Source organism: Saccopteryx bilineata, chromosome 6 (genome assembly GCF_036850765.1).
Source record: "Saccopteryx bilineata isolate mSacBil1 chromosome 6, mSacBil1_pri_phased_curated, whole genome shotgun sequence".
In the NCBI taxonomy this organism is placed as follows: domain Eukaryota; kingdom Metazoa; phylum Chordata; class Mammalia; order Chiroptera; family Emballonuridae; genus Saccopteryx; species Saccopteryx bilineata.
In genome coordinates this window covers 210,645,794-210,673,775 of record NC_089495.1, presented here as the reverse complement: position 1 = coordinate 210,673,775, position 27,982 = coordinate 210,645,794, and the positions used below count along the sequence as shown (strand labels likewise).

The 27,982-nt window shown below is 62.6% G+C and overlaps 1 protein-coding gene across 5 annotated transcripts; it reads right to left on the bottom strand.

Moving 5' to 3' along the window:
• Positions 1-42: 42 nt before the first annotated feature.
• Positions 43-27,963, bottom strand: RTEL1 (regulator of telomere elongation helicase 1). 5 transcript variants are annotated; one of them, XM_066236288.1, is made up of 35 exons: positions 27,829-27,963; positions 26,801-27,060; positions 25,748-25,943; positions 25,321-25,414; positions 24,699-24,780; positions 24,413-24,473; positions 23,989-24,064; positions 22,543-22,627; positions 21,781-21,846; positions 20,682-20,832; positions 14,577-14,615; positions 14,398-14,476; positions 13,630-13,727; positions 13,097-13,152; positions 11,882-11,956; positions 11,248-11,329; positions 7,988-8,120; positions 7,767-7,880; positions 7,649-7,689; positions 7,409-7,494; positions 7,019-7,096; positions 6,540-6,617; positions 6,032-6,178; positions 5,847-5,962; positions 5,634-5,757; positions 5,389-5,536; positions 5,113-5,282; positions 4,619-4,714; positions 3,146-3,347; positions 2,791-2,931; positions 2,249-2,371; positions 926-1,132; positions 667-828; positions 418-543; positions 43-182 (listed from the first exon to the last, which is right to left on the bottom strand). In XM_066236288.1, exons 2-35 carry the CDS (start codon positions 26,900-26,902, stop codon positions 175-177), a joined length of 3,642 nt encoding a protein of 1,213 aa, XP_066092385.1. In that variant the 5' UTR covers positions 26,903-27,060; positions 27,829-27,963; the 3' UTR covers positions 43-174. The 5 variants fall into 5 exon arrangements, with proteins under 5 accessions (XP_066092385.1, XP_066092389.1, XP_066092388.1 ...); XM_066236292.1 differs by having other exon boundaries at positions 926-1,129; XM_066236291.1 differs by having other exon boundaries at positions 3,146-3,344.
• Positions 27,964-27,982: the final 19 nt, after the last annotated feature.

The window sequence follows — 27,982 nt, the reverse complement described above, 5'->3', positions numbered from 1 at the left end:
CCTCCCTAATGGCTGGGCTCTTGGCCAAGGGTTGCTGGTGCTTGGCCGTGTCCATCCCCAGCCGGCAGACAAGGGAGTAATGGCCTCAGGTCTGGGCCCTGCAGTGCCCGGGTGTCTCCAGACCTGCACACCGTGCTGCTTCCAGCTGGGGCGTTGCATGTCCAGCACATCGTTCTAGGGGCCTGTGAAGACACAGAGGGCATTGGACATGCCTGCCAGGCCACTGACCACCCTGCTCCCTGGGGGGGGGTGCCCAGCAGCCCGATCCCCAAGACCTGGAGGTGCTGTTGCCAGAAGTCCTGGCATCGACCGAAGATGCAGGAGGGACAGTGAGAGTGGACAGCTTCCGCTGCCCTGCAGCTGGGCACACTGGGCCTGCTGCCCAGCAGTCCCTGCAGCCCCTCCAAGGAGACCTACCGCACTCGGACTGTCCTTGGGGGGCACTGAGGGGCTGGCTGGGGTCCTCTGCACCCTGGGCGGGCTGCTCTCTGAGGAAGGAGGAGATCTTGCTCTGGGTCCTCCCTGGTCTCTCCGTGGAGGGGCCTGGACACAGAGGAGTAAGGGGGTGCCTGGCACAGCTCTGCTGCCCACACCTGCCAGGGCTGAGTGGAGTCTGGGGTGACAGGGTGGGGACAGCAGCAGGTGACACTAGGCAGGTCACCCTACCTGGCTGGGGAGCCCTGGAGGCAGGGTCAGGAGGCACCTCAGAGCTCCCCTCTCCGGGCCCTGGTGGCTCCGTGCCTGTGCCGGGGGTGGGCCAGCCAGTCAGGTCTGCACACGTCTGCCGGAAGCGCTGCTTGTGGTGTGGGCGCACAAACATGCCAAACCCTGTGGGAAGCGGTGCTCACGTGACGGGCCTGGTAAGAGAGCCTCTCAGGCCCAGCCCCTCCCCCCAGCCTCCCAAGTCCCCTTCTGGGCAACTTGCTCTGCAGCAGGGGCAAGTCCTCAGGCCTCGAGGTGGTCAGTGCTGCCACGACAGCCACCACCTTCTCAAAGTCATCATCCCGCTTGTAGGTGGTCAGTGCTGCCAGGAGCTGGCTGCAGCCCACAGACCCCAGGGCCCTGCGCACGTCCGCCAGGAAGGCACGTGCGGCCGGTGGGACCCGCTGCTCCGCTCCGGGGGCACCTCCTACTGGGCAGGGAACACAGACCACGCTGGGGGCTGAGGGGCAACTCCACACTGCCTCCCTCCCGGGGCCCAGCACCAGAGCAGCCCCTCCGCCCAGGACACTCCTCCCTCCCGGGCCCAGCACCAGAGCAGCCCCTCCACCCAGGACACCCCTCCCTCCCGGGGCCCAGCACCAGAGCAGCCCCTCCGCCCAGGACACTCCTCCCCTCCAGGGCCCAGCACCAGAGCAGCCCCTCCACCCAGGACACCCCTCCCCTCCCGGGGCCCAGCACCAGAGCAGCCCCTCCACCCAGGACACCCCTCCCCTCCCGGGGCCCAGCACCAGAGCAGCCCCTCCACCCAGGACACTCCTCCCTCCCGGGGGGCCCAGCACCAGAGCAGCCCCTCCACCCAGGACACTCCTCCCTCCCGGGGGGCCCAGCACCAGAGCAGCCCCTCCACCCAGGACACTCCTCCCTCCCGGGGGGCCCAGCACCAGAGCAGCCCCTCCGCCCAGGACACTCCTCCCTCCCGGGGGGCCCAGCACCAGAGCAGCCCCTCCACCCAGGACACTCCTCCCTCCCGGGCCCAGCACCAGAGCAGCCCCTCCACCCAGGACACCCCTCCCCTCCCGGGGCCCAGCACCAGAGCAGCCCCTCCACCCAGGACACCCCTCCCCTCCCGGGGCCCAGCACCAGAGCAGCCCCTCCCCCCAGGACACTCCTCCCTCCCGGGGCCCAGCACCAGAGCAGCCCCTCCACCCAGGACACTCCTCCCTCCCAGGCCCAGCACCAGAGCAGCCCCTCCGCCCAGGACACCTCTCCCCTCCCGGGGGGCCCAGCACCAGAGCAGCCCCTCCGCCCAGGACACCCCTCCCTCCCGGGGGGCCCAGCACCAGAGCAGCCCCTCCGCCCAGGACACTGCCTCCCTCCCAGGCCCAGCACCAGAGCAGCCCCTCCGCCCAGGACACCTCTCCCCTCCCGGGGGGCCCAGCACCAGAGCAGCCCCTCTGCCCAGGACACCTCTCCCCTCCCGGGGTCCAGCACCAGAGCAGCCCCTCCGCCCAGGACACCCCTCCCCTCCCGGGGTCTTCAGCTCTGCTCCTGGCTCTGCTCAGAAGCCTGTTCAGGGTGCAGGTACCTTTGGGTGGTGGCCCAGCCCTAGAGACCAGGGGAGGCTGGCCCTGGTTCAGGAGCTCTCCAGGGTTCATGTGCCTGGCTGCACCCTGGGACAGGGTTATCTTGGGGTCAGGCTCCCTCCTTCCTGAAGGCGCATGGAGACAGCAGTCACCCCAAGGGTCCTGAGTGCGCCCCAGGGAGAAGGCCAGGTGCACCACCCTCTGCGGACAGTTAAGTGCTTGCAGGGTGGGTGCGAGGCACCCAGGAGAGGGAGGGGTGACTGCTGTAAAGTCTCCTCGGAGTGGTGGGGGTCTTCCAAAGCCTCCCCCCCATGACGGCTGTGCATGAACAGGGACAGCAGAGCTCCCCGGTGTGTATGGCTGAGCTGTATGTGCTCTGGGGGCCACACCTCCCCCATGTGGTGCCACCTCACAGTGGCCCATCAGCCGCCACCCTCATAGGAACAGCGAGGCTGGGCCAAGCTAGGAGCCACCCAAGGACCCTGGGTGCTGCCTCCATCAGGGTCTGAGTTGGAAGGTTCTGCCTGGGTAAAGCCCTGCTCACCGCTGGGGTCCAGGGCTGGCTGGGCCCCCTGCCTGTGTAGAAGGCTGTGCTCAGGCAGGTGGCCGCAGCCTCGGCCTGTGAGCTGCAGGCACAGCTCCTCAAATCGCTGCTTGTGGTGGGGCCGCACAAACTGGTAGAAGCCTGTTGGGAGGGGCTGCCTGAGCACGCAGTGCACACGCTGCAGCCACCACGCCAGGCTGTGGGCAGGGCACACGCTGCAGCCGCCACGCCAGGCTGCGGGCAGTGCAACTGCGGGCCACCCACCTGCACCTCTGCTGGGGAACAGACACACCCTGGTGGCCCACCCGGTGTCCTCTGGGGCCCCACCCACGGCTGGGGCCCCACCCCAAGGGACCTTGCAGCAGGCTGTGCGTCTTGGGATCTTGGGCGAAGAGGGGACTGAGACGGTTCACCAGGGCCTGGAAGTCGTCCGAGGCCTTGTACTCCTGCAGGGCCCTGGTGAAGGAGTCAAAGCTGGCCTGGCTTAGCGCCTGCTTCACGGACACCATGAACAGCTTGGCCCTGTCCGCCTGCGCACCTGCTGCCGGCCCCTCCTGCTGGACACAGGGCCAGGGGTTCCGTTAGAGGCACAGACCCTCCGTCACCGCGAGGTGTGGCAGGCAGGCGGGCAGGCATCCCAGGGAAGGCAGCCAGGAGGGGCCTGCAGGGAGGCCACATCCCTAGGGAGCAGCACAGGTAGAGTTGATTTCCTGGGCTGCCTCCCACCACCCTCTCTGCCCCCACCGAGCTCCGCCCATGGCTGGATGCAGCTGCAGGGGTCACTCAGCTAAGAGGGCACTCCTGGCCTAGAAGACAGCAGCTCACAGCTAGGGTCACTCCTCAAAAACCAGGGACTGAAAGTGTGCCACACCCCATTTCTGCTGTGCACTCCCAGGCCCTGAACTGGGCCCTGGACGGGGAGGCGTGGAAACCAGACAGGAGGGATCCAGGCTTTCTGGTCCCATCCAGCTCGGCCCTGAGGGGCACAGGCCCCTGGCACCCAGCCTACTTCCCGACAGTGTCAGCCCCCTGGCACTGCCTGGCTCTTCCCAGAAACCGGGCAGATGGACAGACACACGGGGCTTTCCAGAGGCTCAGCTGTCCGCAGGCTGCTCTTCACGGCTCTCCTGTGGAGCGGGGAACACAGATGCTCCCGCCGTGTGTGGGCACATCAGCACTGACCTTGGGCCAGAACCCAGCACTGCCCAGGGGAGCTGGCCCAGCTGCAGACCCACCCCCATCCAGCCTCTGGGGCCGGGGCCTGACCGCTGCCTGCTTGGGGGCAGGGGGGGGGGGGCAAGGCTTCTGTGGAAGGAGCCCAGCCCCCGGGTCTGAAGGCCCAACTCTGACCACAGGTCTGCAGGACTCAGCGTGGGGGCACTGCCACCAGACAGGAGACGCCGTGGGCTGTGCCAGGTGGTGCTGTTCTCACATACTTTAGGGGGGTGTCATGCTTCCACCGTAAAAGATTAAAATGAGAAAGAGACTTGGGACCTATGTAGGCTGGGCCCCCACACGTCAACAACTACTGAGACAGCAGGAGGCCCAGGGGCAGGAACTGTCTGGAAGACACAGCAACGTCTGCAACTCGAGGGAGACATTCCAGGCTAAACAGAGGTGGGGGTCGTGGCCTTGGGGCCACCATGGCACAACAGCCAGGCCGCACCCCTCAGCTTTCGCGCCCGCCTGAGGCCGATGCCTCCCCACGCCCCAGGGAACACGGAGCCAGCATGACCGGCCTGGCTGCTCACACCTCACAGTCCACTGGGTGACCGTGGGGCCAGACCGCCAGGAGCAGCCATGCCTGTGGCTCCCACCACACTCCCACCTGGTAGCTGACCAGTCTGATCTTCCTCCTTCCTCCTCTGTGCCCCTCCGCAGACCTCTTCCTGCCCGGGAGGGCGGTGCTGGAGCGGCCCCGGGTCTGCGGGAGACACAGCCCTGGTCCTGACCTGCGCCCTCAGGGCCCCCTCCCTGTGGCTGGGCGGGCACGGTCCTGCAGGGGCTGACTGGCTGAAGGGAAGGGGACAGAGGGGACAGCGCCGCAGGACACAGGGGTCTGCAGGTCAGACTGGGAGTTAGGGGATTCTGGCCAAAAGCTACCGGGCAGGCGCCGGGTCCTGGCCAAGCAGGCTCCCAGCAAGGGTGCAGCAGATCTGGACCCTGAGTGTAAAGAACCCACAGAGGTGTGGTGGGGGCACTGGCCAGGGGGTTGGGCATATGCTAAGACCCCCAACTGCCTGCCCACCAAGGGGATTATGGGGTGAGTATGGAGGTTCCTGGGAAGAGACAGGCCAGGCCTGGGGGCCTGTGTCCACGCACCTCCTCCTCCCTGGCCACGGCCTGGTCCCCCGGCTCTCTGGCCAGCTGCTCACTGTGCTCCAGGGCGGCCAGCAGCCCCACGGGCCTGTGCTGCGTGTGAGCCGGCTCCCGGTGGTACTCTACACACAAGCTGCCCTCAGTGTCCCCCTCGTCCTCGGAGGCTGGCAGTCCTACGGGAGAGCATGAGCTTGGGGCTCCCCCTGGGAGAGGGCAGGAGGGAGCCAGGCTCCCCGGCCGCAGCCAGGCCCAGCTGGTCACCTCACCGGCCACACACACCTGTGGGCCTCCGCCTCAGGCTGGGGACGTGCACATCCAGACTCCTGGCCTTCTTGCTGGAGAGGGGCTGGAGCGACCCGGCCACCGTGCTGGCGGCTTCTCCCTCGTCCGGGCGTGGGGCAGCAGCCAGGGGAGCCGGCACGGGCATCTGGACAATCACGGGCAGTGGTGTCCACCCAGCTCCTCCCTGGGTGGGGCGGGGGGTGGGAATGAGAGGGCACAGCCAGCCGAGCGTCAGGACTCACTGTTTTCTGGGCAACCCGGAAAAACTGGGCGACATCTCGAATGACGTGGCCGAAGTGCTCGTACACCCTCACGTGGGGACGCACCCAGGACGGCAGCTGCACTCTGGCATCCGCACCAGCGAACCTGGCGAGAGGGGCCGTCAGCCCCGAGTCCCGCCCGCCCCCCGGCCCTCCAGCCCAGGCAGGGGCCTCATGCAGGTGAGGGGAGCACACCTATGGTCACAGAGGAAGATGACCCCGTAGTCGTGGCGATGCCGGATGACCCGCCCGATGGCCTGGTTCACAGCCCTGGATGCCTGCTGCCGGTACCAGTCCTGCCCAGAGAGGAACTGGGGAGGGGGGCTGGTCACGAGGGCTCCGGGTCCACCCCCGTGCCCACCCGCCCTGCGGCACCTCACCTGCCCGGAGGCCCTGCACTGGCCCTTCATCTCATCTAGAAACTGCATCTTGAGGATGACCCGGGGGTCCTTGCGCGGGGGGTACGGGAGGCCTGTGATGACCACCCCTCGGCCATTCACATCCGCAAAGTCCAGTCCCTCGCTGGCCTGGGGACAGTGCAGTCTCCACTCAGCAGCCCCACACCAGCCTCGACCTTCCCCAGGGTCCCCAACACCCTCACGGCCACATGCTCCCAGGTATGGGCAGCCAGGGGGAAGACCTCCAACCCTGGCCAGGCCCTGGCGGGGGTCCACCTCCTGGAGCCCCACGACCACTCATCACCCCTGCCCACCATGGCTGGCTCAGCCCGGCTTGGGAGGGCTGCCCTCCTGCCTCGTGTTTGCAGGACGTGGGGCCCAGGGGAAGGGCCAGGCCTGTCCCACCCACGACACAACCCCCCGTCCATGTTGCATGCTCTGTGGGCAGGGAGAACAGGCAGTGAGCGGGGACCCGATCCTCACGCCTCACCTTCCCCCGGCAGACAGCCAGGAAGGCGGCGCCACGGGACCCTGGGGAGGTGACGCTTGCGTAGTAAGCACCCATCACCTGGAAGGAGAGGTGGGTCGTCTGGAGCCAGGACACCGGCCCCTTCCACCTCCATCAACAAGACCCCACGGCTCATCCCGAGATGAAGGACTGTCCCAGCCAGGAGGCTGGGATGACATTCTAGAAGCTTCTTCATGGCCCGGACTCCCAGGCCGACTTGTATGCAGCACCCAGGGCCTGCTCAGTGGTTCCCAGGAAATACAGGGGCTGCACGGGTGGGGGTGGGGGAGCCTTGCTTCCCCAGCGTCTGCCGCCACCATCCCACACCCAGGATTTCTGAAAGGCAACGTGCCAGGCCCGGCAGGACCCTGGCCACGTGCAGCCTGGAGCTGGCCAGAGCCCTGGTAGGGTGGCCGCCAGCTCGGGGCAGCCATGGGGCAGGGGAGCCCCAGAGCTCGGACCTCTGAGAAGCCGCCCTTGCTCCTGGGCTCCACAAACAGAGGCTTCAGGGCCTCCAGCTTCCTGGCAAAGTCATGGGCCTGTGGGAGGAGATGCAGACGGAGACTCCTCAGGCTCACGGGACCTGGTGGGCCGCCTGCTGCCCCCTGCCACCCTGACCTGGTGGGCCGCCTGCTGCCCCCTGCCACCCTGACCTGGTGGGCCGCCTGCTGCCCCCTGCCACCCTGACCTGGTGGGCCGCCTGCTGCCCCCTGCCACCCTGACCTGGTGGGCCGCCTGCTGCCCCCTGCCACCCTGACCTGGTGGGCTGCCTGCTGCCCCCTGCCACCCTGGCTGTCTGGGGTCCCCTCCCACCCCACCCCCTACCCCAGGACACGCAGAGGGCAACACACCCGCCAGAACTCCAGGCTTTTCTCCAGGACGGGGTAGGATGGGAAGAAGACCAGGAGCCCGTGGGGGACCACGCGGGCGATGTTGCCTGGAAATGCACCGGCATGGTCAGCAGGAGGGGCTTGCAGAGAAGCCCCCACGCAGAGAAGGCAGGGAAGGTGCAGGGCTGGGGAGAGGTTCCCAGACACCACAGGTGGCGTGGGGCCGGGATGGGACCGGGCCCGGGAGTCCCTGGAACTCACCTAGCGCCTTCCCAAGGGAGGACAAACACTCTTCAGAGAACCTGACAAAGCAGGAGGCTGCGGTCACTCAGGCCCCAGCGCTGACCCCCACCCGCCTCCTCTCCAGCCAGCCCCCTACCGTTTGTCAAAGGCCGAGCTCAGCTGGGCTCCATCAGGGCCTTTGGGGACGATCCCCACCCAGATCTGGTGCTTGTCGATGACATGCGGGTTCTCCAAGCAGACGGGGAAGGGGCTGCAGGCAGGGGCGTCCCCCATGAAGTTCTCCACCCAACACACAGGCGGCCCTCTGCCCAGGGGGTTGTGGCCCTGGGAACCCCCCCAGGCATGGGGCAGGCTTACATCTGCATCTCCAGGGTGAAGGAGGACACAGGAGCCAGCGTGCCACTGGTGAGGATGAGCGTGCGGACGCCCTGGCGGACCAGCTCCCTCATGCTGTAGCCCGGGCTGAAGCACCAGTAACTGAGCACCTTCCCTGGGGGCAAGGGTGAGGCTGGGTCACAGTCACCCAACAGGGAAGCCCCTGACCGCCACCCAGGAGTCTCTGCCACGGGCAGCTGCTGGACCCCACAGCCCTGTGCGGGTCTGACCGAGGGGGCCTGCCTGACCCTGAGCGGAGCTGAAGGTGGGAATGGGCCCTCCCTGGCGGTCTGGGGGGCAGGAAGCAGACCAGAGAAGCCAGCCAACCCCAACCCCAGACATCCAGAGACGACCGATGACCTGAGGCTCCAGAGCAGGCAAAGGCCACTGGCACCCCAGGGAGGAAGCACAGCCCAGCCCCCCACAGCCCAGGCCTCCAGGTGACCTCGGTGCTGGAACGGCGAAGAGGTTGGAGGCCAGCCCAGGTTCTGGAAGGCAGGAAGCAGCAATGACATCATCATCCACAAGTCCCAGCAAGTGGGGGTGGCAGCTCCTCAGGGCCTGGCCCCCCGGGAAGGAGACGGGAACACTCCACCCCCCACCCCCGGCAGACACACCTCCTCCCACTTGCTCCCCAGCCCAGAGCTCAGGAAATGAAAGGGTTCCTGTGATGACTTCCGCTGGGAGGCCAAAGTCAACACCAGGCCATAGGTCAGCACGAGCATTTCCAGGAAGAACGGCCCTTTCTGGGGACAGAAGCCTTTCCCACTTTTAGGATGGGATCTGCCCAGTGACCTGGGGGACAGGGCAGAGCAGCCACACTGTCCCGGGCCAGCCCAGTCCTGTGTGGATGACAAAGGGCCACGTACTACACGGTATCAACTCAGGAGATGCCCGTGTGGAGGCCCTACAGCCCCAGAACCGAACAGAACCACACAGGGCGGTCTGAACACACACATTCCTGATCAGGAGATGCCCGTGTGGAGGCCCTACAGCCCCAGAACCGAACAGAACCACACAGACGGTCTGAACACACACATTCCTGATCAGGAGATGCCCGCGTGGAGGCCCTACAGCCCCAGAACCGAACAGAACCACACAGGGCGGTCTGAACACACACATTCCTGATCAGGAGATGCCCGTGTGGAGGCCCTACAGCCCCAGAACCGAACAGAACCACACAGGGCGGTCTGAACACACACATTCCTGATCAGGAGATGCCCGTGTGGAGGCCCTACAGCCCCAGAACCGAACAGAACCACACAGGGCGGTCTGAACACACACATTCCTGATCAGGAGATGCCCGCGTGGAGGCCCTATAGCCCCAGAACCGAACAGAACCACACAGACGGTCTGAACACACACATTCCTGATCAGGAGATGCCCGTGTGGAGGCCCTACAGCCTCAGAACCGAACAGAACCACACAGGGCGGTCTGAACACACACATTCCTGATCAGGAGATGCCCGTGTGGAGGCCCTACAGCCTCAGAACCGAACAGAACCACACAGGGCGGTCTGAACACACACATTCCTAATCAGGAGATGCCCGTGTGGAGGCCCTATAGCCCCAGAACCGAACAGAACCACACAGGGCGGTCTGAACACACACATTCCTAATCAGGAGATGCCCGTGTGGAGGCCCTACAGCCCCAGAACCGAACAGAACCACACAGGGAGGTCTGAACACACACATTCCTAACTAAAAGCGGGATGTGCTGGGTGGTCAGCACCCTAGGCCTGCGGCTTCCTCAACAAAGGTCAATGTTTACCTTAACTGAGCCTGCCTGCGGACCTGCTGTCTTTCTACACGTAGGATGACATACCTTCGAGATATCGGAGGTGAAATCTCCCGGTCAGCCCCTCAGGACAAGCCTGAGTCAGCCCCACATGTTATCTCGTCCACATGCCCTCGGCGTGTGCTGTGGACGCCACCGTCCTGCACCCACCCAGGGACGGCCGGGGCCTCTCCCTTCTGCTCCTGACCCACGCTGCTCTCTCCCTCCCCGTCACCCCCACCCACGGGTTGCACGGGGCCCTCCTGTCTCCTCTCTGACTCTAATGTAGAAAGCAGGCCGTACAGTGGCCATTCTCTCTAGCATTTCCACAATTGTTCGAGATCTGGCTTCCCAGCAATTGTCGTCAATCTGGCTTGAATATACTCATAAAAACTCTCTACAGGTTTGGATGTTTTTTACATCGGCACCTGCAACAGCAGAAGCAGGGTGAGGAATATGGGAGCCCCAGGGACCCCAGCCTCGGCCTCAGGGTATCCCCTCTGCAGGCTCAGGCCCAATGCACCCTAGCTTTTCAGTGAGCCTGGAGGATGATCTAATTTCCTATAAACACCCAACCCAGGGAGTGGCCACTTCTCAGAATTCACATGCCCTTAGAGGTACAGGGTCACAAGGAAGGCTGTGCCCCACGCACCCTCAGCACCTGTGGGGCCGGCCAGAACTAAGGCCCAGCCCCCGGGGAGAGTAGATGGATGCCGTATAAGGGTGAACGGGACCCACCGTGGCCTCGCCCACACTCCCAACCCTTCTCTCACGGGACCACAGGCGAGCAGCTCGGTGACGGGGTGGCTCACAGACAGAATGTCAGAGAGGGAGTGTGGGAGGGGTGTCTGGGCATGCAGAGACCAGGGCCAGAGCACAGGCGGGCCCTGGGGGCTACCAGCAGCACTGAGGAGTGACCCTGACCACAGGACCATCCCCCTGGACCTGTTGGGCTACAAACCCCACCCAAAGGCCAAGTCCCAAGGGCCCATGGCCAGGACACTTCCTGGACGAGCACAGACCCTGCCCTGAGCAGCCCCAGTGGCCCCAGGTCCTGGACACAGGGCAGCAGGGGAAGCTGATGTAAACAGGGCCAGCAGCAGGGAGACCTGAGCAATACTGGCCAGCAGACTCTACAGAGTGGCCTCCACCTGGGCCTACCCCATGTCTGTCCACCTGGCTGGACGGCGTGAAAGCCCTGTGCACGGTCAGGGGGTCTGTGACAACCCTTCTCAGGAATGTCCCTGGTGGCACGGGAGAACCGGCTGTGCCCTAGCTTGGTGGACACCCGCCCGGTGACCGGGCAGTGCCGCTGGGCCTTCTCCGAGGCCTTTCTAGATCTGACAGCTCTTTGAGAGAGCAAGGAGGGAGTCACCTAATGATGGCTGGACTCCCAAGTTTGGCTTAGATGCGGCACCTCCCTGCGGTTGAGCAGGGAGGTGTCTGGCCCCCCAAGATGCCAGACCTTGCCTTCTAGCTGCTGTGGTGCTCCAGGCATCTGAGCGCTGAGCTGTCCTCCGGTGACCAGTGTCAGGGTGGACGTGCACCTGGAGGTGGAATGGGCAGGTCCTGAGACACCACCCCGACCTTCAGCACCCCCTCCAGAAGGCAGCCCTCACCTTGTAGGACTGAGAGCCTTGCCCACAGCCCCCCTCTGGGAGGCAGCCCCCACCTTGTAGGACTGAGAGCCCTGCCCACAGCCCCCCTCTGGGAGGCGGCCCCCCACCTCGTAGGACTGAAAGGGTCCTGCCCACAGCCCCCCTCTGTAGGACTGAGAGCCCTGCCCACAGCCCCCCTCTGGGAGGCGGCCCCCACCCTGTAGGACTGAGAGCCCTGCCCACAGCCCCACTCTGGGAGGCGGCCCCCACCTCGTAGGACTGAAAGAGCCCTGCCCACAGCCCCCCTCTGGGAGGCGGCCCCCCACCTCATAGGACTGAGAGCCCTGCCCACAGCCCCCCTCTGTAGGACTGAGAGCCCTGCCCACAGCCCCCACCGTGTAGGACTGAGAGCCCTGCCCACAGCCCCCCTCTGGGAGGCGGCCCCCACCTTGTAGGACTGAGAGCCCTGCCCACAGCCCCCCTCTGGGAGGCGGCCCCCACCTTGTAGGACTGGAAGGACCCGGGCCTCTCTGTGGAGGTGGGGCCGTCCTCGGCAGGGTCTGCACTGAACACAATCTGGAAGGCAGATGAGGGCAAGGTCCTAAGACAGCAGAGGTGAAGCTCCCCCTGCAGGACCCTACACACAGGACGAGCCTGCCTGCCCTGCCTTCCAGCCAACAGCATCCCTGGCTGGGGACTCCAGGCCAAGGGCAGGAGGTCACAGCTGCCTGTCCCCTTCCCTTAGGGAGCCCCCCACGTGGAGACAATCATCACGCCAGCTTCCAGGTCCAGCAGACCTGCCCGTAGCGCCTGCTACTGCTGTCTGCCCCTCTTCTCCCCCCCACCCCTCACATGACCCCCTGCACCTCAGGATGGCATCAGTCCAGCCTGCACACAGTATGGCCCACAGGCCTCAGGAGCGCCCCCCTGCCTGACACCCTGGCCTGCGGTTGGGCCGGGCAGTGGCACCTGGCCCCGCAGCACCAGGGACCACCAGCACCTGTTGGGCTGGTCCACCAGGACGGCAAGGCTCCTGTGCTTTGGATGCCAAGGACCAACACCGCCGAGGGGCCTCTTCAGAAAGGCCCAGGAGGCAGAGCACTTGAAGCCCCCCGGCTGGCCCTCCGCAGCTGGCTGGGCGGGCACCCGACAGGGACAGTGGGCCTGGCTCATCCCTCAGGCTGAAAAAGTGTTTCAGCCAGACGGGACAGCATGTTGGGGGCAGGAGGGGCTGTGCCTGTGGCCCTGAGGCCTGACGTCCCCACTGGGTCTGCAGGGAAGGGCTCGTCGACCCCTGGTGGCTGCTCCACCACAGAGCAGCTCCCAGAGCGCAGGGGGAGGCTGGCCTGGCTGGAGACTTAGGGGCCACGTCCACAGACTCGGAATTCTCCAGTCTCACGGGTCCCACCCGGGCACCTAGGTGCTGCCTGGACACTCACCACACACAACGGAACGCCTCCCTGGGGTGGCCAGCCCTGCAGCCCAGACAGCCCCCTCCCCTGGTGGCCCTGTGCCTCGACCGTCCTGAGAAGCTGTCTGAGGAGGAACTTGAGGAGCATCCTGCCCCGAGGCCGGCAGTGAGCGTCCAGGGCCAGGGAAGGCGCCCGAGGGCTGCTGTGCCCACACACGTGGTGTGGACGCTGTGGCCCTGCCTGAGTGACCAGCGCAGCAGGAGCAGGAAGCACCCACCGCGTCCCCATTGCAAGGCGATCCTACCTGGATGATGTCCATGAGCTTCTGCAGTCCCGCCGTGTTAGTGAACGGCCCCGCGCCTATGGGAGCAGTGGCACTGACCACCCACCGGGCCTCGGGCCTCGAGAGCACAAGCCGCCTGGACACGTGCTCAGCCCCGCCACCCTCTCCCCCCCGCACCAGCATGGGGGTGCCAGGGGACAGGCGCCCTCCCTCCTGTCTCCAAACCCGCCCAGAGCCACCACCGCAGAGAGGCCTCTGTGGCCCCCGAGGATGAGAGCTAGGAAGGCCGGCTGCCCCAGCACCCGAGCCCAGGAGGGAACTGAGGCTGGCGGGGCCCCCAGCTCCGTGACCCACCGAGGCCCCTGCTCTTCTGTAAGAGGGTGACTGGGAACAGGCTACGCGGGACCAAAGCACCACAGTCGAAGGGCACTGGATCCTGCACGCCCCAGCCACACTCCCGCTCGGGGCAGGCTGCCGGGCATGACCCTGAGTGCTGTCCCACGGGAGTCCCAGGCAGGCGCAGGGCACGGGGGGTGGGGTGGTGGGGGACTCACGTCCTGCCAGGTGCTGGATGATCCGATCCAGGGAATCCAAGATGCAGCTCTTGGTTTGGAACGTGATCTGGGCCTCAGCAAAGAGCTCGAAGATGTAACTGCGGCAGAGAGGACCCAGGCTGTACTCTGGCACCTGACGGCCAGGGCTCTCCAGAAACGAGCTCTGAGCCGTTCAGGGGAGGCACCTGGGGTGACAGGCCTCTACGTCCCCAGGGGCCCCAGCAGGGAGGACAGAAGGCTCGGGCCCCAGGGTAGGGCCTCTCTGAGGCGTGGCTCTGGGCAGGTTTGGAGAGACGGGAGGGGTACACCAGGTGTGGGGCAGGGCAGGCCGGAGAGCTGGCTATATCCATGAGGGTCTGAGCACAGGCTGCTCCAGAACATTCTGGAAAAACCCGACCCTTGACCACCTAGGCCTGGGCCCCGGCACAGCCGTCAGCTGTGTACTGAGGAGAGCTAGACCAGCCCAGGCCACGGCCCGGCACCTGCCTGGGTACGAGCCACTGTCCCGCCTGCCGAGAAGACGAGAGGCCTGTGAGGCCTAAGGAGGTGGCTGGGGTGACCCTACTTTTCATCCCAACAGAACATGGCTCGGGCAGGCGTCTGAGCAGCAGAGGAGGGGGACCCAGGGCAGGAGACCAGGGGGAGTCGGCTGAGTCGGTGGCCCTTCCTGGCCCCAGGACTGAGAGTGCGGCTGGGACAGAGCCCCGCCCGCGACGGTCTCCAGCTCCGGGCGGGGCTGGGGTCCTGGGCCAGCTCCCGGCCCCTCACCTCCCCGGCTTGGTGACTCCACTGTCGTCGCCCGGCAGCTCGACGGCGTCGATGGCCCCCTCGAGGCGGAGCAGGATCACTGCGGGGCACGGGGTGGTCAGGGGCGGCCCCAGCGGCAGCAGGAGGGCGGGCGAGGTGGCAGCGGGGTGGTCAGGGGCAGGGCTGTGGGGGGCACTTACTCTTCAGCTTTGCGATGTCCTCCAGCTCCATGTTCAGCCCTGGGGAGAAAGCAGCCCGTGCACAAGTCTGCGTCATCACAGCCGTGCGGAAGGCGCCCATGGACACAGGGCCTCTGCCCACACAGCCCAGCCAGAACGAAAGCAGTGTTTCGAGCTCAGGGCGCCCATGGACACGGGGCTCTGCCCACGCAGCCCAGCCAGAACGGAAGCAGTGGTCCGAGCTCAGGGCGCCCATGGACACGGGGCTCTGCCCAGGCAGCCCAACCAGAACGGAAGCAGTGGTCCGAGCTCAGGGCGCCTCGCCTGGCCCAACAACCAGCCTGCAACAACCAGTGTCCTCATGCCCCCATGTGGGCCTGGAGACGCCATCCCCCACTGAGAGCACCCAGGGCTTCCGGGGGGCGAGGCCCATTCCACACTGGCACAGGAAGTGTAGGGGTTTGGGTGGGGCGTTGTGACCCCATCAACAACTGCGGGGGCCACTTGGGTTCAAAAATGATGAGACTCTGGGCCCTGGCCAGTTGGCTCAGCAGTAGAGCATCGGCCTGGCGTGCAGGAGTCCCGGGTTCGATTCCCAGCCAGGGCACACAGGAGAGGCGCCCATTTGCTTCTCCACCCCTCCCCCTCTCCTTCCTCTCTGTCTCTCTCTTCCCCTCCTGCAGCCAAGGCTCCATTGGAGCAAAGATGGCCCAGGCGCTGGGAATGGCTCTGTGGCCTCTGCCTCAGGCGCTGGAATGGCTCTGGACGCAACAGAGCGACGCCCCAGAGGGGCAGGGCATCGCTCCCTGGTGGGCATGCCGGGTGGATCCCGGTCGGGCACATGCGGGAGTCTGTCTGACTGCCTCCCCGTTTCCAGCTTCGGAAAAATTAAAAAAAAAAAAAAATGATGAGACTCACAAAGCCCTGCAGCTGTCATCAGTGATGACACACACGGTCCCGCAGTGACCGTGGGCCCTTCCTGGCGACGGGCCCAACAATACGTTGGGAACAACTCTAACTTCCGAATTTGAAAATTGGGAAAATAAGGGGGAAGAAAGAAATCAATCATTTGTCCCACCTTACGCACAAGAATGGTATCACCACACAGCAAGTGATGCAAAGAGCATCTTACTAATCACTCAGACAGTGGGGTCCGCACATCCCACCCTGTACGGTGGGAATGAAGGGACGACCGTACCATCAGAGCAAGACCAACCACGGTGTGCCCCTGGCCCGCCCCCGAGCCCAGCAACGGGCGGGCGCCGCCAGGCCTGAGTGGCAGCAAGCCAGAACCAGAGCTGGAGAACCCCGGCCGTGGCCTGCGGATGGGGTCCAGTGGCCGCACCACCTCATGTCCCCTCCAGGGACACACGAAAGGCCCGACGTCCCGCCTGCTCGCCATGTGTCACTGGCCCGCCATGGTCATCACAGCACCCACCGCGGGTGAAGCTGCCCCTCCTCAGTGACGAGCAATGTGTCCACACTGGCCTCGGTACAGCCTCTTTGAAGAAGCGTCTGGTGACGTCTTCTGCCTGTCACTAACGGGGCTGTTTTTCCACCGAGTGCTAAGAGCTCCTAGCGCACTGCAGGCACAGATCTGTTACCAGATGTGGGATTCGCAAAGGTTTCTCCCACGCCAGGGGCTTTTCAGTGAAGCCACCACCTCTAGCTGCCCTGCAGACGGACACCTTGGCGAAGACCCCTGCTCCGTGGGCTGCACGCCTGCCCGCCTCCCCCAGAGCCACGGACGGAAAGGGGGACTCGTGAGGAAACTGACCCCTCAGCCAGCAACTGAGGCCAAAACCGACGGTCGCGAGTCCCGGCTGAGAGCACGGACAGGAAGTGAGGAGAAGGGCGCTTTGTATCTGTGCTCTTCTTCCCCGTAAACTTTTCAGAGAAGCGTCCAACACGTCCCAACTGAGAGACACTCTCCAGCGCACCTAACCAGCCCTCCTCCACACAGCGACCAAGGTTGTCAAAAACAAGGCAAGTCTGAGAAACAGTCTCCGGTGAGAGCAGGCCACGAGAGGTGACAACAGTGCCACATGCTCTCCTCAGACAGAACGGGGACATTCGGTGAAAACCAGGGAAATCACCCTTATACCCCTTGGGACGATTATCCCCCCCCAAAATAAAAGGCCCTCAAGCAACTAAAAAGATGCTCCCTTTCACTCCTCTGAGAAAATGACACAGAGATGCTAAGAGAAAATTCACTGCAAATGAGTTACACAGAGGATCCGTCTCCCACCCGTTCAAGTGGCCGGCACCGTCACGCTGGGCTGCGAGGCAGCTGCGACAGACGCTTGGGCCCCTGCTGGCGGGAGTGCAGACCGGCGCCAGCACATTAAAAACAGACGGCTCGCCCGCTCGGCCAGCCCGGCTTCCGAGAACTCACGCTGAAGAAATACCTCAAACAAGACGACAGTACATACACACTCAGTTTACTCATTGCGGCACTGTTTGTAATTGCAAAATACGGGAAACAGCAGAAATGCCACGAAAACAGTTGGACAGACAGGGATGGTCCGCAGCAGGGAGTCCAGCAGGACGTCCGCCCAGCGAGGGAGCAAACACGGCCGAGTGCCAGCAAGCGTGTATAAAGTGCAGAAAAGAACAGGGAGAGAGAGAAAGTACACACACCTGTAAATAACCACAGGCTGAAAGACACTCCTCTGGAGTGTGCTAACTGCTGGGACCACGGGAATGTTTGGTACTCCAAAAAAAAAAAAAGTAATAATAATTTAAAAAATGAAGCATAAATGGAAACAAATGATGTAAATGGAACAATGTTGCCACAGCGTGAAGTGGGAGGAAATAACCTGAGGAATTTCCGAGCACTGTGCTTTGAACCAGGTTCATTTAGGGGGAGGATCAAACAGGCAGGAAGGTGGAAGCCGGTTTTCTCACCATCAAAGAAAGGAGTTACAGATACGGGCAGGCAGAGGGGAAGCAGGGAGGGCGGGGGCTGACGGGGCCAGGGGCGGAGGCGCGGTGTATGCACGCGTGCGGCACGGGGCCTGTGAGCGGCGAGGGCCACATGTGCGTGTAAGCGAGCAGACCGTCCACCCGGGACAAGTCCATCCGAGAAACGGGAGGCGTGCGGTGGTGAGCAGACTCGGGGCTTGGCACACAGGACAGCAATCGTTCATTCAGGGAGAGCCGTCCACGGAGGCCACACGTCTCTTAAGAACTACAGATGGAAACGCAGCAACTTCACAGCGGAAACCCAGCAGCCACTGTGTAGCCAGGGATCGAGCTCCTGTCACCGTCACGGCGACCCGGTGTGCTGAGGACACGTAAGAACCCTGCCCAACACGCACCCCCGCGTCAGATGACGAGGTTACACGGCAGACAGACCCAAACCACAGGGCACTCAGCCTAATTAATAACAGATGTCCCGGTGGAGGCCTGAGGCAGCAGCTCAGCTCCGGACCGCATGCGTTTTATCCCGTTGTGCTTCGAGCTACAAGGATAGTCGAGACATTCCAATGCGGTCTTTCGGCTGGACAAGACTGCAGGGTCCATGCTGGTTTCCCAAGGGGGTCACGGCACTGAGGCCTCAGGAACCACACCTGAGGCAGCAGAGGAAGGGGCCCCACCCACCCTGCACCAGCCCACCTGGAGGGGAGGCTCATTGAGTGGGGGCAAGCCTGAGCAAGGGGGTGTCTGGGTGAAGGCTGGACATGAGATCAAAATAAAAGTTATTATCAAACCGGCCCTGGCTGGGTGGCTCAGAGCATAGAGCCTCATCTCGGCACACCAAGGTTGCAGGTTCGATCCCCGGTCAGGACACAGAGGAGCCGCAATCAATGAGTGCACAATTAAATTAAGTGGGATGAGTTCATACCTCTCTCTTTCTCTCTCTCCCTTCCTCCCAAATCAAAGCAAAAAAATGCTTTTAAAAATATAAAAACAGCCTGACCAGGCGGTGGCGCGGTGGATGGGGCGTTGGACTGGGATGCAGAGGACCCAGGTTCGAGACCCCGAGGTCGCCGGCTTGAGCACAGGCTCATCTGGTTTGAGCAAAGGCCCACCAGCTTGAGCCCAAGGTCGCTGGCTCCAGCAGGGGGTTGCTTGGTCTGCTTGGGGGCCCCGTGGTCAGGACGCGTGTGGGGGAGCGGTCGATGAACGGCTAGGGTGTTGCAACGCGCAATGAAAAACTGATGATTGGTGCTTCTCGTCTCCCTCCGTTCCTGTCTGTCCCTGTCTATCCCTCTCTCTGACTCACTCTGTCGTAGAAAAAAAAAAAAAAAAAAAAAAAAAAAAAAATATATATATATATATATATAAAAACAGGCCCTGGCCAGTTGGCTCTGTAGAGCGTCGGCCTGGCATGCAGAAGTCCCGGGTTCGATTCCCAGCCAGGGCACACAGGAGAAGCACCCATCTGCTTCTCCACCCCTCACCCTCTCCTTCCTCTCTGTCTCTCTCTTCCCCTCCCGCAGCCAAGGCTCCATTGGAGCAAAGCTTGCCCGGGCACTGGGATGGCTCTGTGGCCTCTGCCTCTGCCTCTAGAGTGGCTCTGGTCGCGACAGCGATGCCCCGGATGGGCAGAGCATCGCCCCCTGGTGGGCGTGCCGGGTGGATCCCAGTCGGGCACATGCGGGAGTCTGTCCCTCTGTCTCCCTGCTTCTGACTTCAGAAAAATATTAAAAAACAGAACAAAACAAACAAAAAAAATTTTATAAAACCAAAAGTGGACATTTCAGAACAAGATATAAGACACGAAACAACATGAAGTCAGGTTTGCAAACACTCAGAATAGAGTGACGGACCTCGGAAAGCGAAGAGCTGCTCTGGCAGGAGCGCAGGCTCAACGCGGGACACAGCCGGCGCCCGAGAAACCGCACGTGTGCACAGACGTCCACGCGTCCTGCCGCGCTCCTGGGACTCACATGCAGTTACACCCGGTCAGAGAGAAGGAAGCCTGGCCCGGCTGGGCGGCTCAGCTGTTTGGAGTGCCGCCCTGATGTGCCAGACTTGCGGGTTCAACCCTTGGTCACGGCGCATAAGACACTCAACCAATGACGGTGTGAACCAGTGGAACAACAAATCCTCGTCTCTTTCTCTCCGTCCCTGTCCCTTCCTCTCTCTCTCTAAAAAAAAAAAAATCAATAAAAATTTTTTTTAAAGAAAGAAAGCCTGACCAGGTGGTAGTGCAGTGCATAGAGCGCTGACTTGAAATGCTGAAGGCCCAGGTTTGAAACCCAAGGTCGCCGGCTTGAGCATGGGATCATGGACATGGCCCCATAGTTGCTGGCTTGAGCCCAAAGGTCACTGGCTTGAGCAAGGGGTCACTGGTTTGGCTGGAGGCCCACCCCCCCATCAAGGCCCATATGAGAAACAATCAATAAACAACTAAGGAGCTGCAATGACGAGTTGATGTTTCTCATCTCTCTCCTTTCCTGTCTGTCTGTCCCTGTATGTTTCTTTCTCTGAAAAAAAAAATGAATAAAAGAAAAAGAAGTAAAAGGAAGAACTGGGGAGGGAAGTTTTGGGCTCGGGTGGAGACAGCGTGTCCCGGAAGAACCCAAAGTCCAGACACAGGAGCACGTCCAGAACCAACCGCTCTGGGACCTGCCTGGGAAGGAACACGGTGCCCTGCACAAACCCGACCCAGAAAACCCCCCACAGAGACGACACGGTGCCTGGGCTTTGGCGAGGAAAAGCCCTAAAAGGACCCACAACTTCAGAAACAAAACACATTTTAAAAACAACAAGGTTGAAAGCACGCACATGCCCCAGAGCCTCCTGCCTACGTTCTCCAGAAAAGCAAGCGCCACTCAACCTGCGTCCTCAGACCCCTGCACCCGCGCTGCACGTGGCCCACGGAGCAACCCGTCACGGGCCCACAGGCCAGCCGTGCCCACGGGGACTACACCGTCCCCACGCTGACACACCTGCTTCCATTTCCACGCAGCACAGGGAAAGCACACAGGTCGGGAGAGGGCAGGAAGGTCTTCTGAAAGTGCCGGAATGGCCAGGCGGAACCAGCCCTCAGCGAGGCCCTGAGAGGTCTCTTGAAGAAGCTTATGTCCCCACATGCCGACGTCAAGGCCCAGGGCAGGTGGCCCCTAGGACCCAAGACCGCCTTGCCCGTCCTCGGTGCCCTGCCTGTGAGCTCACCTGAGCTGGAGTCTGTGTTGAACTCCAGCCAGAGCTCGCCCTGCTGCGCTGCCTTCGTCTGCTCCTCCAAAACCTGGTCGATGACGTCCAGTCCAGAGGCCACATCGTGGGGGGTCAAGTCAAAGGACGCCGACTCCTCACACATCTTCTCCTGAGAGCCCCAGCACATGGCATGAGGGGAGCAGAGGCCAGGACTGGGGGGCTCTGGGAGGCGGGGCCAGGGGTGCAGAGCTGAAGGGAGCAGAGGGCCCCGCCCTACCCCACAGGCTCTGAGGCCAGGTCACAAGCCTGGCCCACACCAGTGTTTGAGAACTATTTTACTTCAACAACCAACATTTCATAACTGGAACTTTTCTCGTTAAAAGTCTTGATTTCTGGGTCCTGGTCAGTTGGCTCAGCGGTAGAGCGTCAGCCTGGCGTGCAGGAGTCCCAGGTTCGATTCCCGGCCAGGGCACACAGGAGAAGCGCCCATCTGCTTCTCCACCCGTCCCCCTCTCCTTCCTCTCTGTCTCTCTCTTCCCCTCCCGCAGCCGAGGCTCCATTGGAGCAGATGGCCCGGGTGCTGAGGATGGCTCTGTGACCTCTGCCTCAGGTGCTAGAATGGCTCTGGTTGCAACAGAGCGATGCCCCAAGATGGGCAGAGCATCGCCCCCTGGTGGGCAGAGCTTCACCCCTGGTGGGTGTGCTGGGTGGATCCCGGTCGGGCGCATGCGGGAGTCTGTCTGACTGCCTCTCTGCTTCTAACTTCGAAAAAAAGTGTCTCAATTTCTGGCTACTGTCTGAGTCAGAGCTGGCCCCCTGGGCCCATCATCCCTCGTGGCAGCAGGTGCCTGGAACCAAGTGGGGCTGGGGGCTGCCATCACCAACTCAGGAAGCCACACCCTTGCAGAACAGACAGGGCTGCCCCGCTGACCTCCCTCCCGGGACTGGTGGAGGTCAGCCATGCCTGGAATCACAGAACCCGGGGTGGGGCAGTGCCTAAGCCAGCTGGCTTCTTCACAAAGCGAGGCCACAGGGGCCGGGACAGAAGGGTCTGCACTGCCTTTCGCAGAGAAGCAGGCTGGAGGGAGGGGGGTCGGGACGGACGCCGGGCACTCACCACATTGTGAGCCTCATCGAAGATCACCACTGTCCCCTTCAGGTCGATGCTGTGTGCCCGGCGGCTCTACAGCGAGCGGGAAGGGTGCAGGGCTGGAGCCAGTGGGGCAGCCACCGCCCCTCAAGGGGCTCCTGCAGGCCAGGCAGGCACCACCCCCTGGGCCCTGAGTCCCACACTGCCAGAGACACGGGGAAAAGCTGGGCACTGCCCACCCACCACTGAGCTGGGCCTCAGGTGTCCATCCTGGTGACACACATTTGAGAGAGCAGGATGTGACCCCTCACCACGGCACACGATGCCCCCAGATGGAGGAGGACCAGAGAAGCACCTGCAGCCGGATGCACTTAGGGAGACACCTCCCAGCACCCAGAGAGCTGGGTGCTCTGTCAACATGATCCCCGGGATCCAGTCGAGGCCGAGGACCCCAGACAGAGAACATCCATGGTGCTTTCATGACAGGGAGCATCACGCCCCGGCATGGAAGCAGGAGGGCCCAGCCTGGCCAGGCACCTCCCCAAACCTGCAGGTTCCCTCCCTGGTCAGGGCACACACGGGGAGCATCACGCCCCGGCATGGAAGCAGGAGGGCCCAGCCTGGCCAGGCACCTCCCCAAACCTGCAGGTTCCCTCCCTGGTCAGGGCACGTACAGAAAGCAACCACTGAACGCACAACTGACCGGAACAAGGCGTTGGTGCTTCTCCCCCCCGAAGGCCCCTCATGAGCCCAGGGACACCCGGGGCCAGGAAGCGGCGGAGGCCTCACCTTGGCGTCCAGCAGGTAGTTGTACGGCATGAAGATGATGTCGGCCTGTTGCTTCAGGTTCCGGGAAAGGTAGTACGGGCACAGCCTGGGAGCACAGGGGCACAGAGAAGACGTGAGCCACGCAGGAGGCCCAGGAAGGGGCCGGTTTCCAGGACGCACAACAGCAATCCTGGGCCACGGCCGAGGCTGGGCTGGACGCTGTGTCCTGAACACTGCATGGGTTGGGGGACGCATGCTCAACCCTCGGAAGGCGGCAGACAGACTCCCGCATGCGCCCGACTAGGATCTACCTGGCAAGCCCACTAGGGGGCGATGCTCTGCCCATCTCAGGCCACTGTTCTGTTGCTTGGGAACTGAGCTATTTTAGCACCTAAAGCGAGGCCATGGAGCCATCCTCAGGGCCTGGGGGCAACTTTGCTCGAACCATTTGAGCCATGGCTGCAGGACGAGAGAGGAAGGGAGAGAGAGAATTGGGAGGGGTGGATAAGCAAATGGGCGCTTCTCCTGTGTGCCCTGACTGGGAATCGAACCCAGGATTTCCACACACCGGGCCATCGCTCTATCACTGAGCCAACGGGCCAGGGTCACATCACTTATTTAAAAACCAACAAAAACGAGAAACCCCGACCCTGTTCTGTGCGGATCAGTGGGGTGATGAAAAACAAACAGTCCTGTCTCATCACAACTCGGGCCGGATGCTCCAAGAGCCGCCGGCAAATGTCAGTGAGGCCAGCATGAGGGCCAGCTGAGCCCTGACGCAGGAGGGCCAGCACCGTACCTGCTGGTCCCTCAGAGCCAGACCACGGAGGCCTGGCGGGCGGGCCTACACCCACAGCGGTCACCAGCAGATGGGCCAAGCACAGGGAGGGCAAGTTCCACCTCTTATTCTGCAGTCCTCAGAACTGCTCCCATGTCATACCAACAACTGTTAGTTTCATGGTTAAAGAAAGAAAACAGCCCTGGCCGGTTGGCTCAGTGGTAGAGCGTCGGCCTGGCGTGCAGGAGTCCCGGGTTCGATTCCCAGCCAGGGCACACAGGAGAAGCGCCCATTTGCTTCTCCACCCCTCCCCCTCTCCTTCCTCTCTGTCTCTCTCTTCCCCTCCCGCAGCCGAGGCTCCATTGGAACAAAAATGGCCCAGGCGCTGGGCATGGCTCTGTGGCCTCTGCCCCAGGCGCTAGAGTGGCTCTGGTCGCAACATGGCGACACCCAGGATGGGCAGAGCATCGCCCCCTGGTGGGCAGAGCGTCGCCCCTGGTGGGCGTGCCGGGTGGATCCCGGTCGGGCACATGCGGGAGTCTGTCTGCCTCCCCGTTTCCAACTTCAGAAAAATACAAAAAAAAAAAAAAGTCATAAAGAAAACAGAAGGAAAGAAAGTGTGGGTCCACATGTTGCAGGCGGTACCAGCCTGGAGGACACGTCGACGTGGCCTTGAGGGAGGGACTTACTTGTGCTTGTTCCCACTCTTGACCAGGTCCTCAATGTCCAGAATGGGGGTGGCCAGGTCCTGCTCCAGGCTCTTCTCTGTGGATACAGGCAGGAGTGAGCATACACCCTCCGACCCTCTGAGCCCCAGTACCCCAGGGGACACCTAGGATAGAATGGCTTCCACAAACGGGGCAAAGGGGCAGCTACCCCGAGAGCCTTCCCAAGATGGCAGACTCAGGCCCACGTGGGAGCGTCTCTGCACGTGACCCAGCACAGGCCCCCAGTTAGGAGACAGTGCTGAGCACCTGCCGTCCCAGCTGAGTCCCAAGGGGCAGGAGCCATCAGGCCATGAGGCCCCGAGCCCGGCCCCAAGGCCACGCGCACTCAGCTCCCAGCCGCTGCACGCTCACGAATGGCAGGAGCGGCTCCACAGGCCCCTCTCACCTTCCACGTTGTTGTAGAAATAGCAGGAGCGACTCGCCACCTTCTTGCGGCACAGGTGGATCTGGACAGAGAAAGGACACGTAGTCCCGCTTAGTGTGATGGCAAGAAAACAGAGCCTTGGGCCGGCCAGTGGGCCCACCACTGACCATGCTGCCCTGCCCTAGCCTCCAGCCAGCTCCTCACCCGCTGTCCCCCACTCACCCCAGGGCACAGCCGGGGGCCCTGGAAGCCCACAGTACCACCCAGCAGAACCTCAGAGGATGAGTGGGGGGGGGGCCGGGCCCACCTGCATGTGGTTAGTCTCCTGCTTCTTCACCTCGGGGTGGATGCACAGCTGCTCCCGGGAGCCCAACACACACACCCGCGGCCTGGAACAGAGGGCCCAAGAACCAGGGGGCAGTCGCCACCGTGCAGCCAACAGCACAGGCCATGTGGGGACACTCGGGGAGCACCGGGGACACTTGGCTCGTGAGGGAGTGGCCACGGCCAGAGTATTCCCAGGCTTGGGAGGGGCTTTCTCCAAGGCCTGCCCCAGGGTGAGCAAGAAGCCCGGGCGGGGACCAGGCAGAGGGGAAGAGACTCAAGAGCATCTATAGTGACCTATTGTCTCACAGGGAGGCTGGGGGACCCTAAGACTCCTGCAGCTCTGCCTGCTCAACCTGGGGTGCAACTGTGCTGACCCACAACACAGCCGACACCACAGCGCCTACAAGGAGCTCAAGGTGTGAACCAAGGTCAGCACATCATCTGGAAGCTGCTCTCTCACAAGCCGTGGGCGCTGGAGACAGCCTGGCCATGCACAGAGCACAGTGTGTCCTGAGGCTGTGGTCCGGGCACAATGCTGTTGACCCCTGTGCTGAGGCCAGCCCCCTGTGACCCTGAGGCGGAGGGGACACTGCCTGACTCACCGGTAGGACGTGTTCCGAAGCTCGCCGATGACCTGCGTGAGCTGTGAGTGGGTCCTGGAGGCATAAATGATCTTTGGGATGTCTGCGTAGCAAGCTGCCAAGGCACAAGGAAGCAAAACCGGGCATGGCTCCCGAGCCAGCATTCTCGTGGGCTGCTGACCCAGGGGCACTCGGCTAAAGCAGCCCTTTGGACAGCTGAGCGTCAGATACCCAACACTTGTACCAGCAACGAGTTACGTAGGTATCTGCAGTGTCCCTATTCCGCTGTAAGGCTCTGACCCTAGGTTTGCAGTCAGGGTGGCAAGAAGTGACGTGGCAGCTACAAAACCGCCTACTCACCCTGCTCGAGGGCCTTGCCCACTGGCTCCATCCCTTCACCCCTTCCTCTCCCCCTGCGTCCCTGGGGGGGGCCAGGACAGGGGCTGACCTGTGGCATCTCCCTCTGAAGCAGCGTTCCCCCAGGAGGACAAGGGAAGATCACGGAAGAGCTCCCCTTGGGCTCTCGCAGCAATCTTGCGGGCGGAGATGGCATCGCGCAGGTGCTCTTGCCAGGCCAGCGTGCTGCAGAGCAGACAGAGGGTCTTCCCCGTGCCTGTGGGGCTCTCCAGGACGCCGTTCACTTTCTGAAAGGGAAAGCAGGGGTGAGGCGGGCAGGCCACACGGCCCAGGTTTGACAAGCCCCACGCCCACCCACCAGGTGCTACAGGCCCGAGGGACGGTGGATAGTTCCGTAGAATGACTCCCACTCTCAAACCAAAACTGTGGGCTAATTCAGCCTTTCTTCTCAAACAATTAGCAGAGTATTTTCCAGCCTAATAGAAATAGTAAAGTGGACTAATGAGGTGCCAAGTCTCAAAATAGGGGCTTGTTCTGCGATTCCGGGTCCAGGTTTTCACACTGACGGCCTGCATAGCTCTCAGGTGGGAACCTGAGCAGGCACCAGGAGTCAGGAGGGCAAAGCTGTGCCAGGCTGCTCGCCTCAGAGTCTGTCCACAGCAGCAGCCTGGAGCCCAGGGGCAGTCAGCCCTCGGGGGCTGGGCACAGGAGCAGGGAACAAGAGAGTGTGCTAAGAAACCCAGCAGAAAGCAACCTGGACCCCTGCTACCTTCCTGTACAACCCCAAGGTTTCAAGACCTTCCAAAATGAGGGCTGGACACTGGCTGTCCCTCTATGTGGAAACATGTCCTCCAGATCCTCAAATGGCTGGCTGCTCCTTGTCATTTGGCCTCAGCTCAAATGCCTACAGCCCCTCTGAGTGCTCCCAAGCCCATTATTAGGTCTTTCCTTCACAGCACTCCTCGCCACCTGGATGATCTTTTCTTCTGTCTGTTGTTTATCTCTCTCTCACCCCACCTAGAATGCTGGCCCTACTTATGACTGAATCCCACGTCCAGAAGGGTGCCTCTCATCCGGAGGAAGCGGTCCTACACTGAATAGGAAGGTGGAGTGTGTTGACCCATCCCCCAGGCACAAGCTTTACCTGCTGGAGACACTCGAGAACCTTGGTCATGTACTCCTCCTGGCATTTGTACGGGTGGAAAGGGAAGTCCACGGTCACACCGTTGAGGGTTATCTTGGGCATAGCGACCTGCTCTCAGGAGGGCACAGAGCTTGGCTGAAATGCAGGTAGTGTGGGTCCCTGAGACGAAATCCCCTCTGAACATCTCAGGGTCTCAGCCACTCCAGGTAAGGGACCCCAGCCCGTGGCACTGGGACATGACCCGGTTCTCCAGGGAAGCCCTGTGGCACAGAGATGGGGACAAGACTGTAGCCAGCCTCTCTGGGGGGGCCAGTCATCTCAGACAGCCCCTCCCGTGGACAAGGTCCCAAAGCAAGCCTGTGACATCCTATCACAAGGAGCTGGGAGGTGAAGAACCCAGCATCCGTCCCCGCCTTGTTCTTCGGTCCCACACACTCCATCCTCTCCACAGAGACTAGAGGAGCCCAAGTGGGGCACAATCCCACACGCTCCCCGTGTAATAATAATTCACTTCCTTCCACCAGAGCTTGAGAGGCCAGATTCCAGCGGCGGCGTCCTACCGCAGCCTGGAGTGGTATGAACCTCCTGCCCCTGCGTCTCCCAACCCTCTGCTCCCCTGACCGGGAGCTACACCCCATCTCTCCCCGGTGGGCAACCAGGTGTATAGCATGTGCCTGCTCTCATCTGGGAGGCCAATCCGTGTGGCCCCTCAGCAAGTCACTCAACTTCTCTAGGCCTCAGTCTCTCCTGAACATCGGGACTAACAAGCCATTCGCCTAAACACTGAACGGCCAGCCTTCTTCTGCACGACCGGGCCACTAGGGAGCCACAGCCAAAACACCGGTTCCGTAGAGAGGGGAGCCCAGAGCCCACGAGCGCGGAAACACTACCGATCCCAGAATGCAGCGCGGCCAAATAGTCTAAGCGTGGGCCCGAGTGCGGCGCGAGGCCTGCCGGGAGTTGTAGTTTCGGAAGCCGCCGCTTGGGTAAAAGTACCAACTGCAGGATCTCCGTCACTCTCTACCCACTTGTCTCTGCGGGGAGCCTTCCACGACTTCGGAGGTCACAGGAATTCACCCCAGTTCGGACGAGGCACCAAGAGTGTATCCTCCGCCGTCGGCCGATTCGGACTTCGCGGGCTGAGGCGCGTAATCGTCACCTGACGTCACTTCCGCTCCCAAT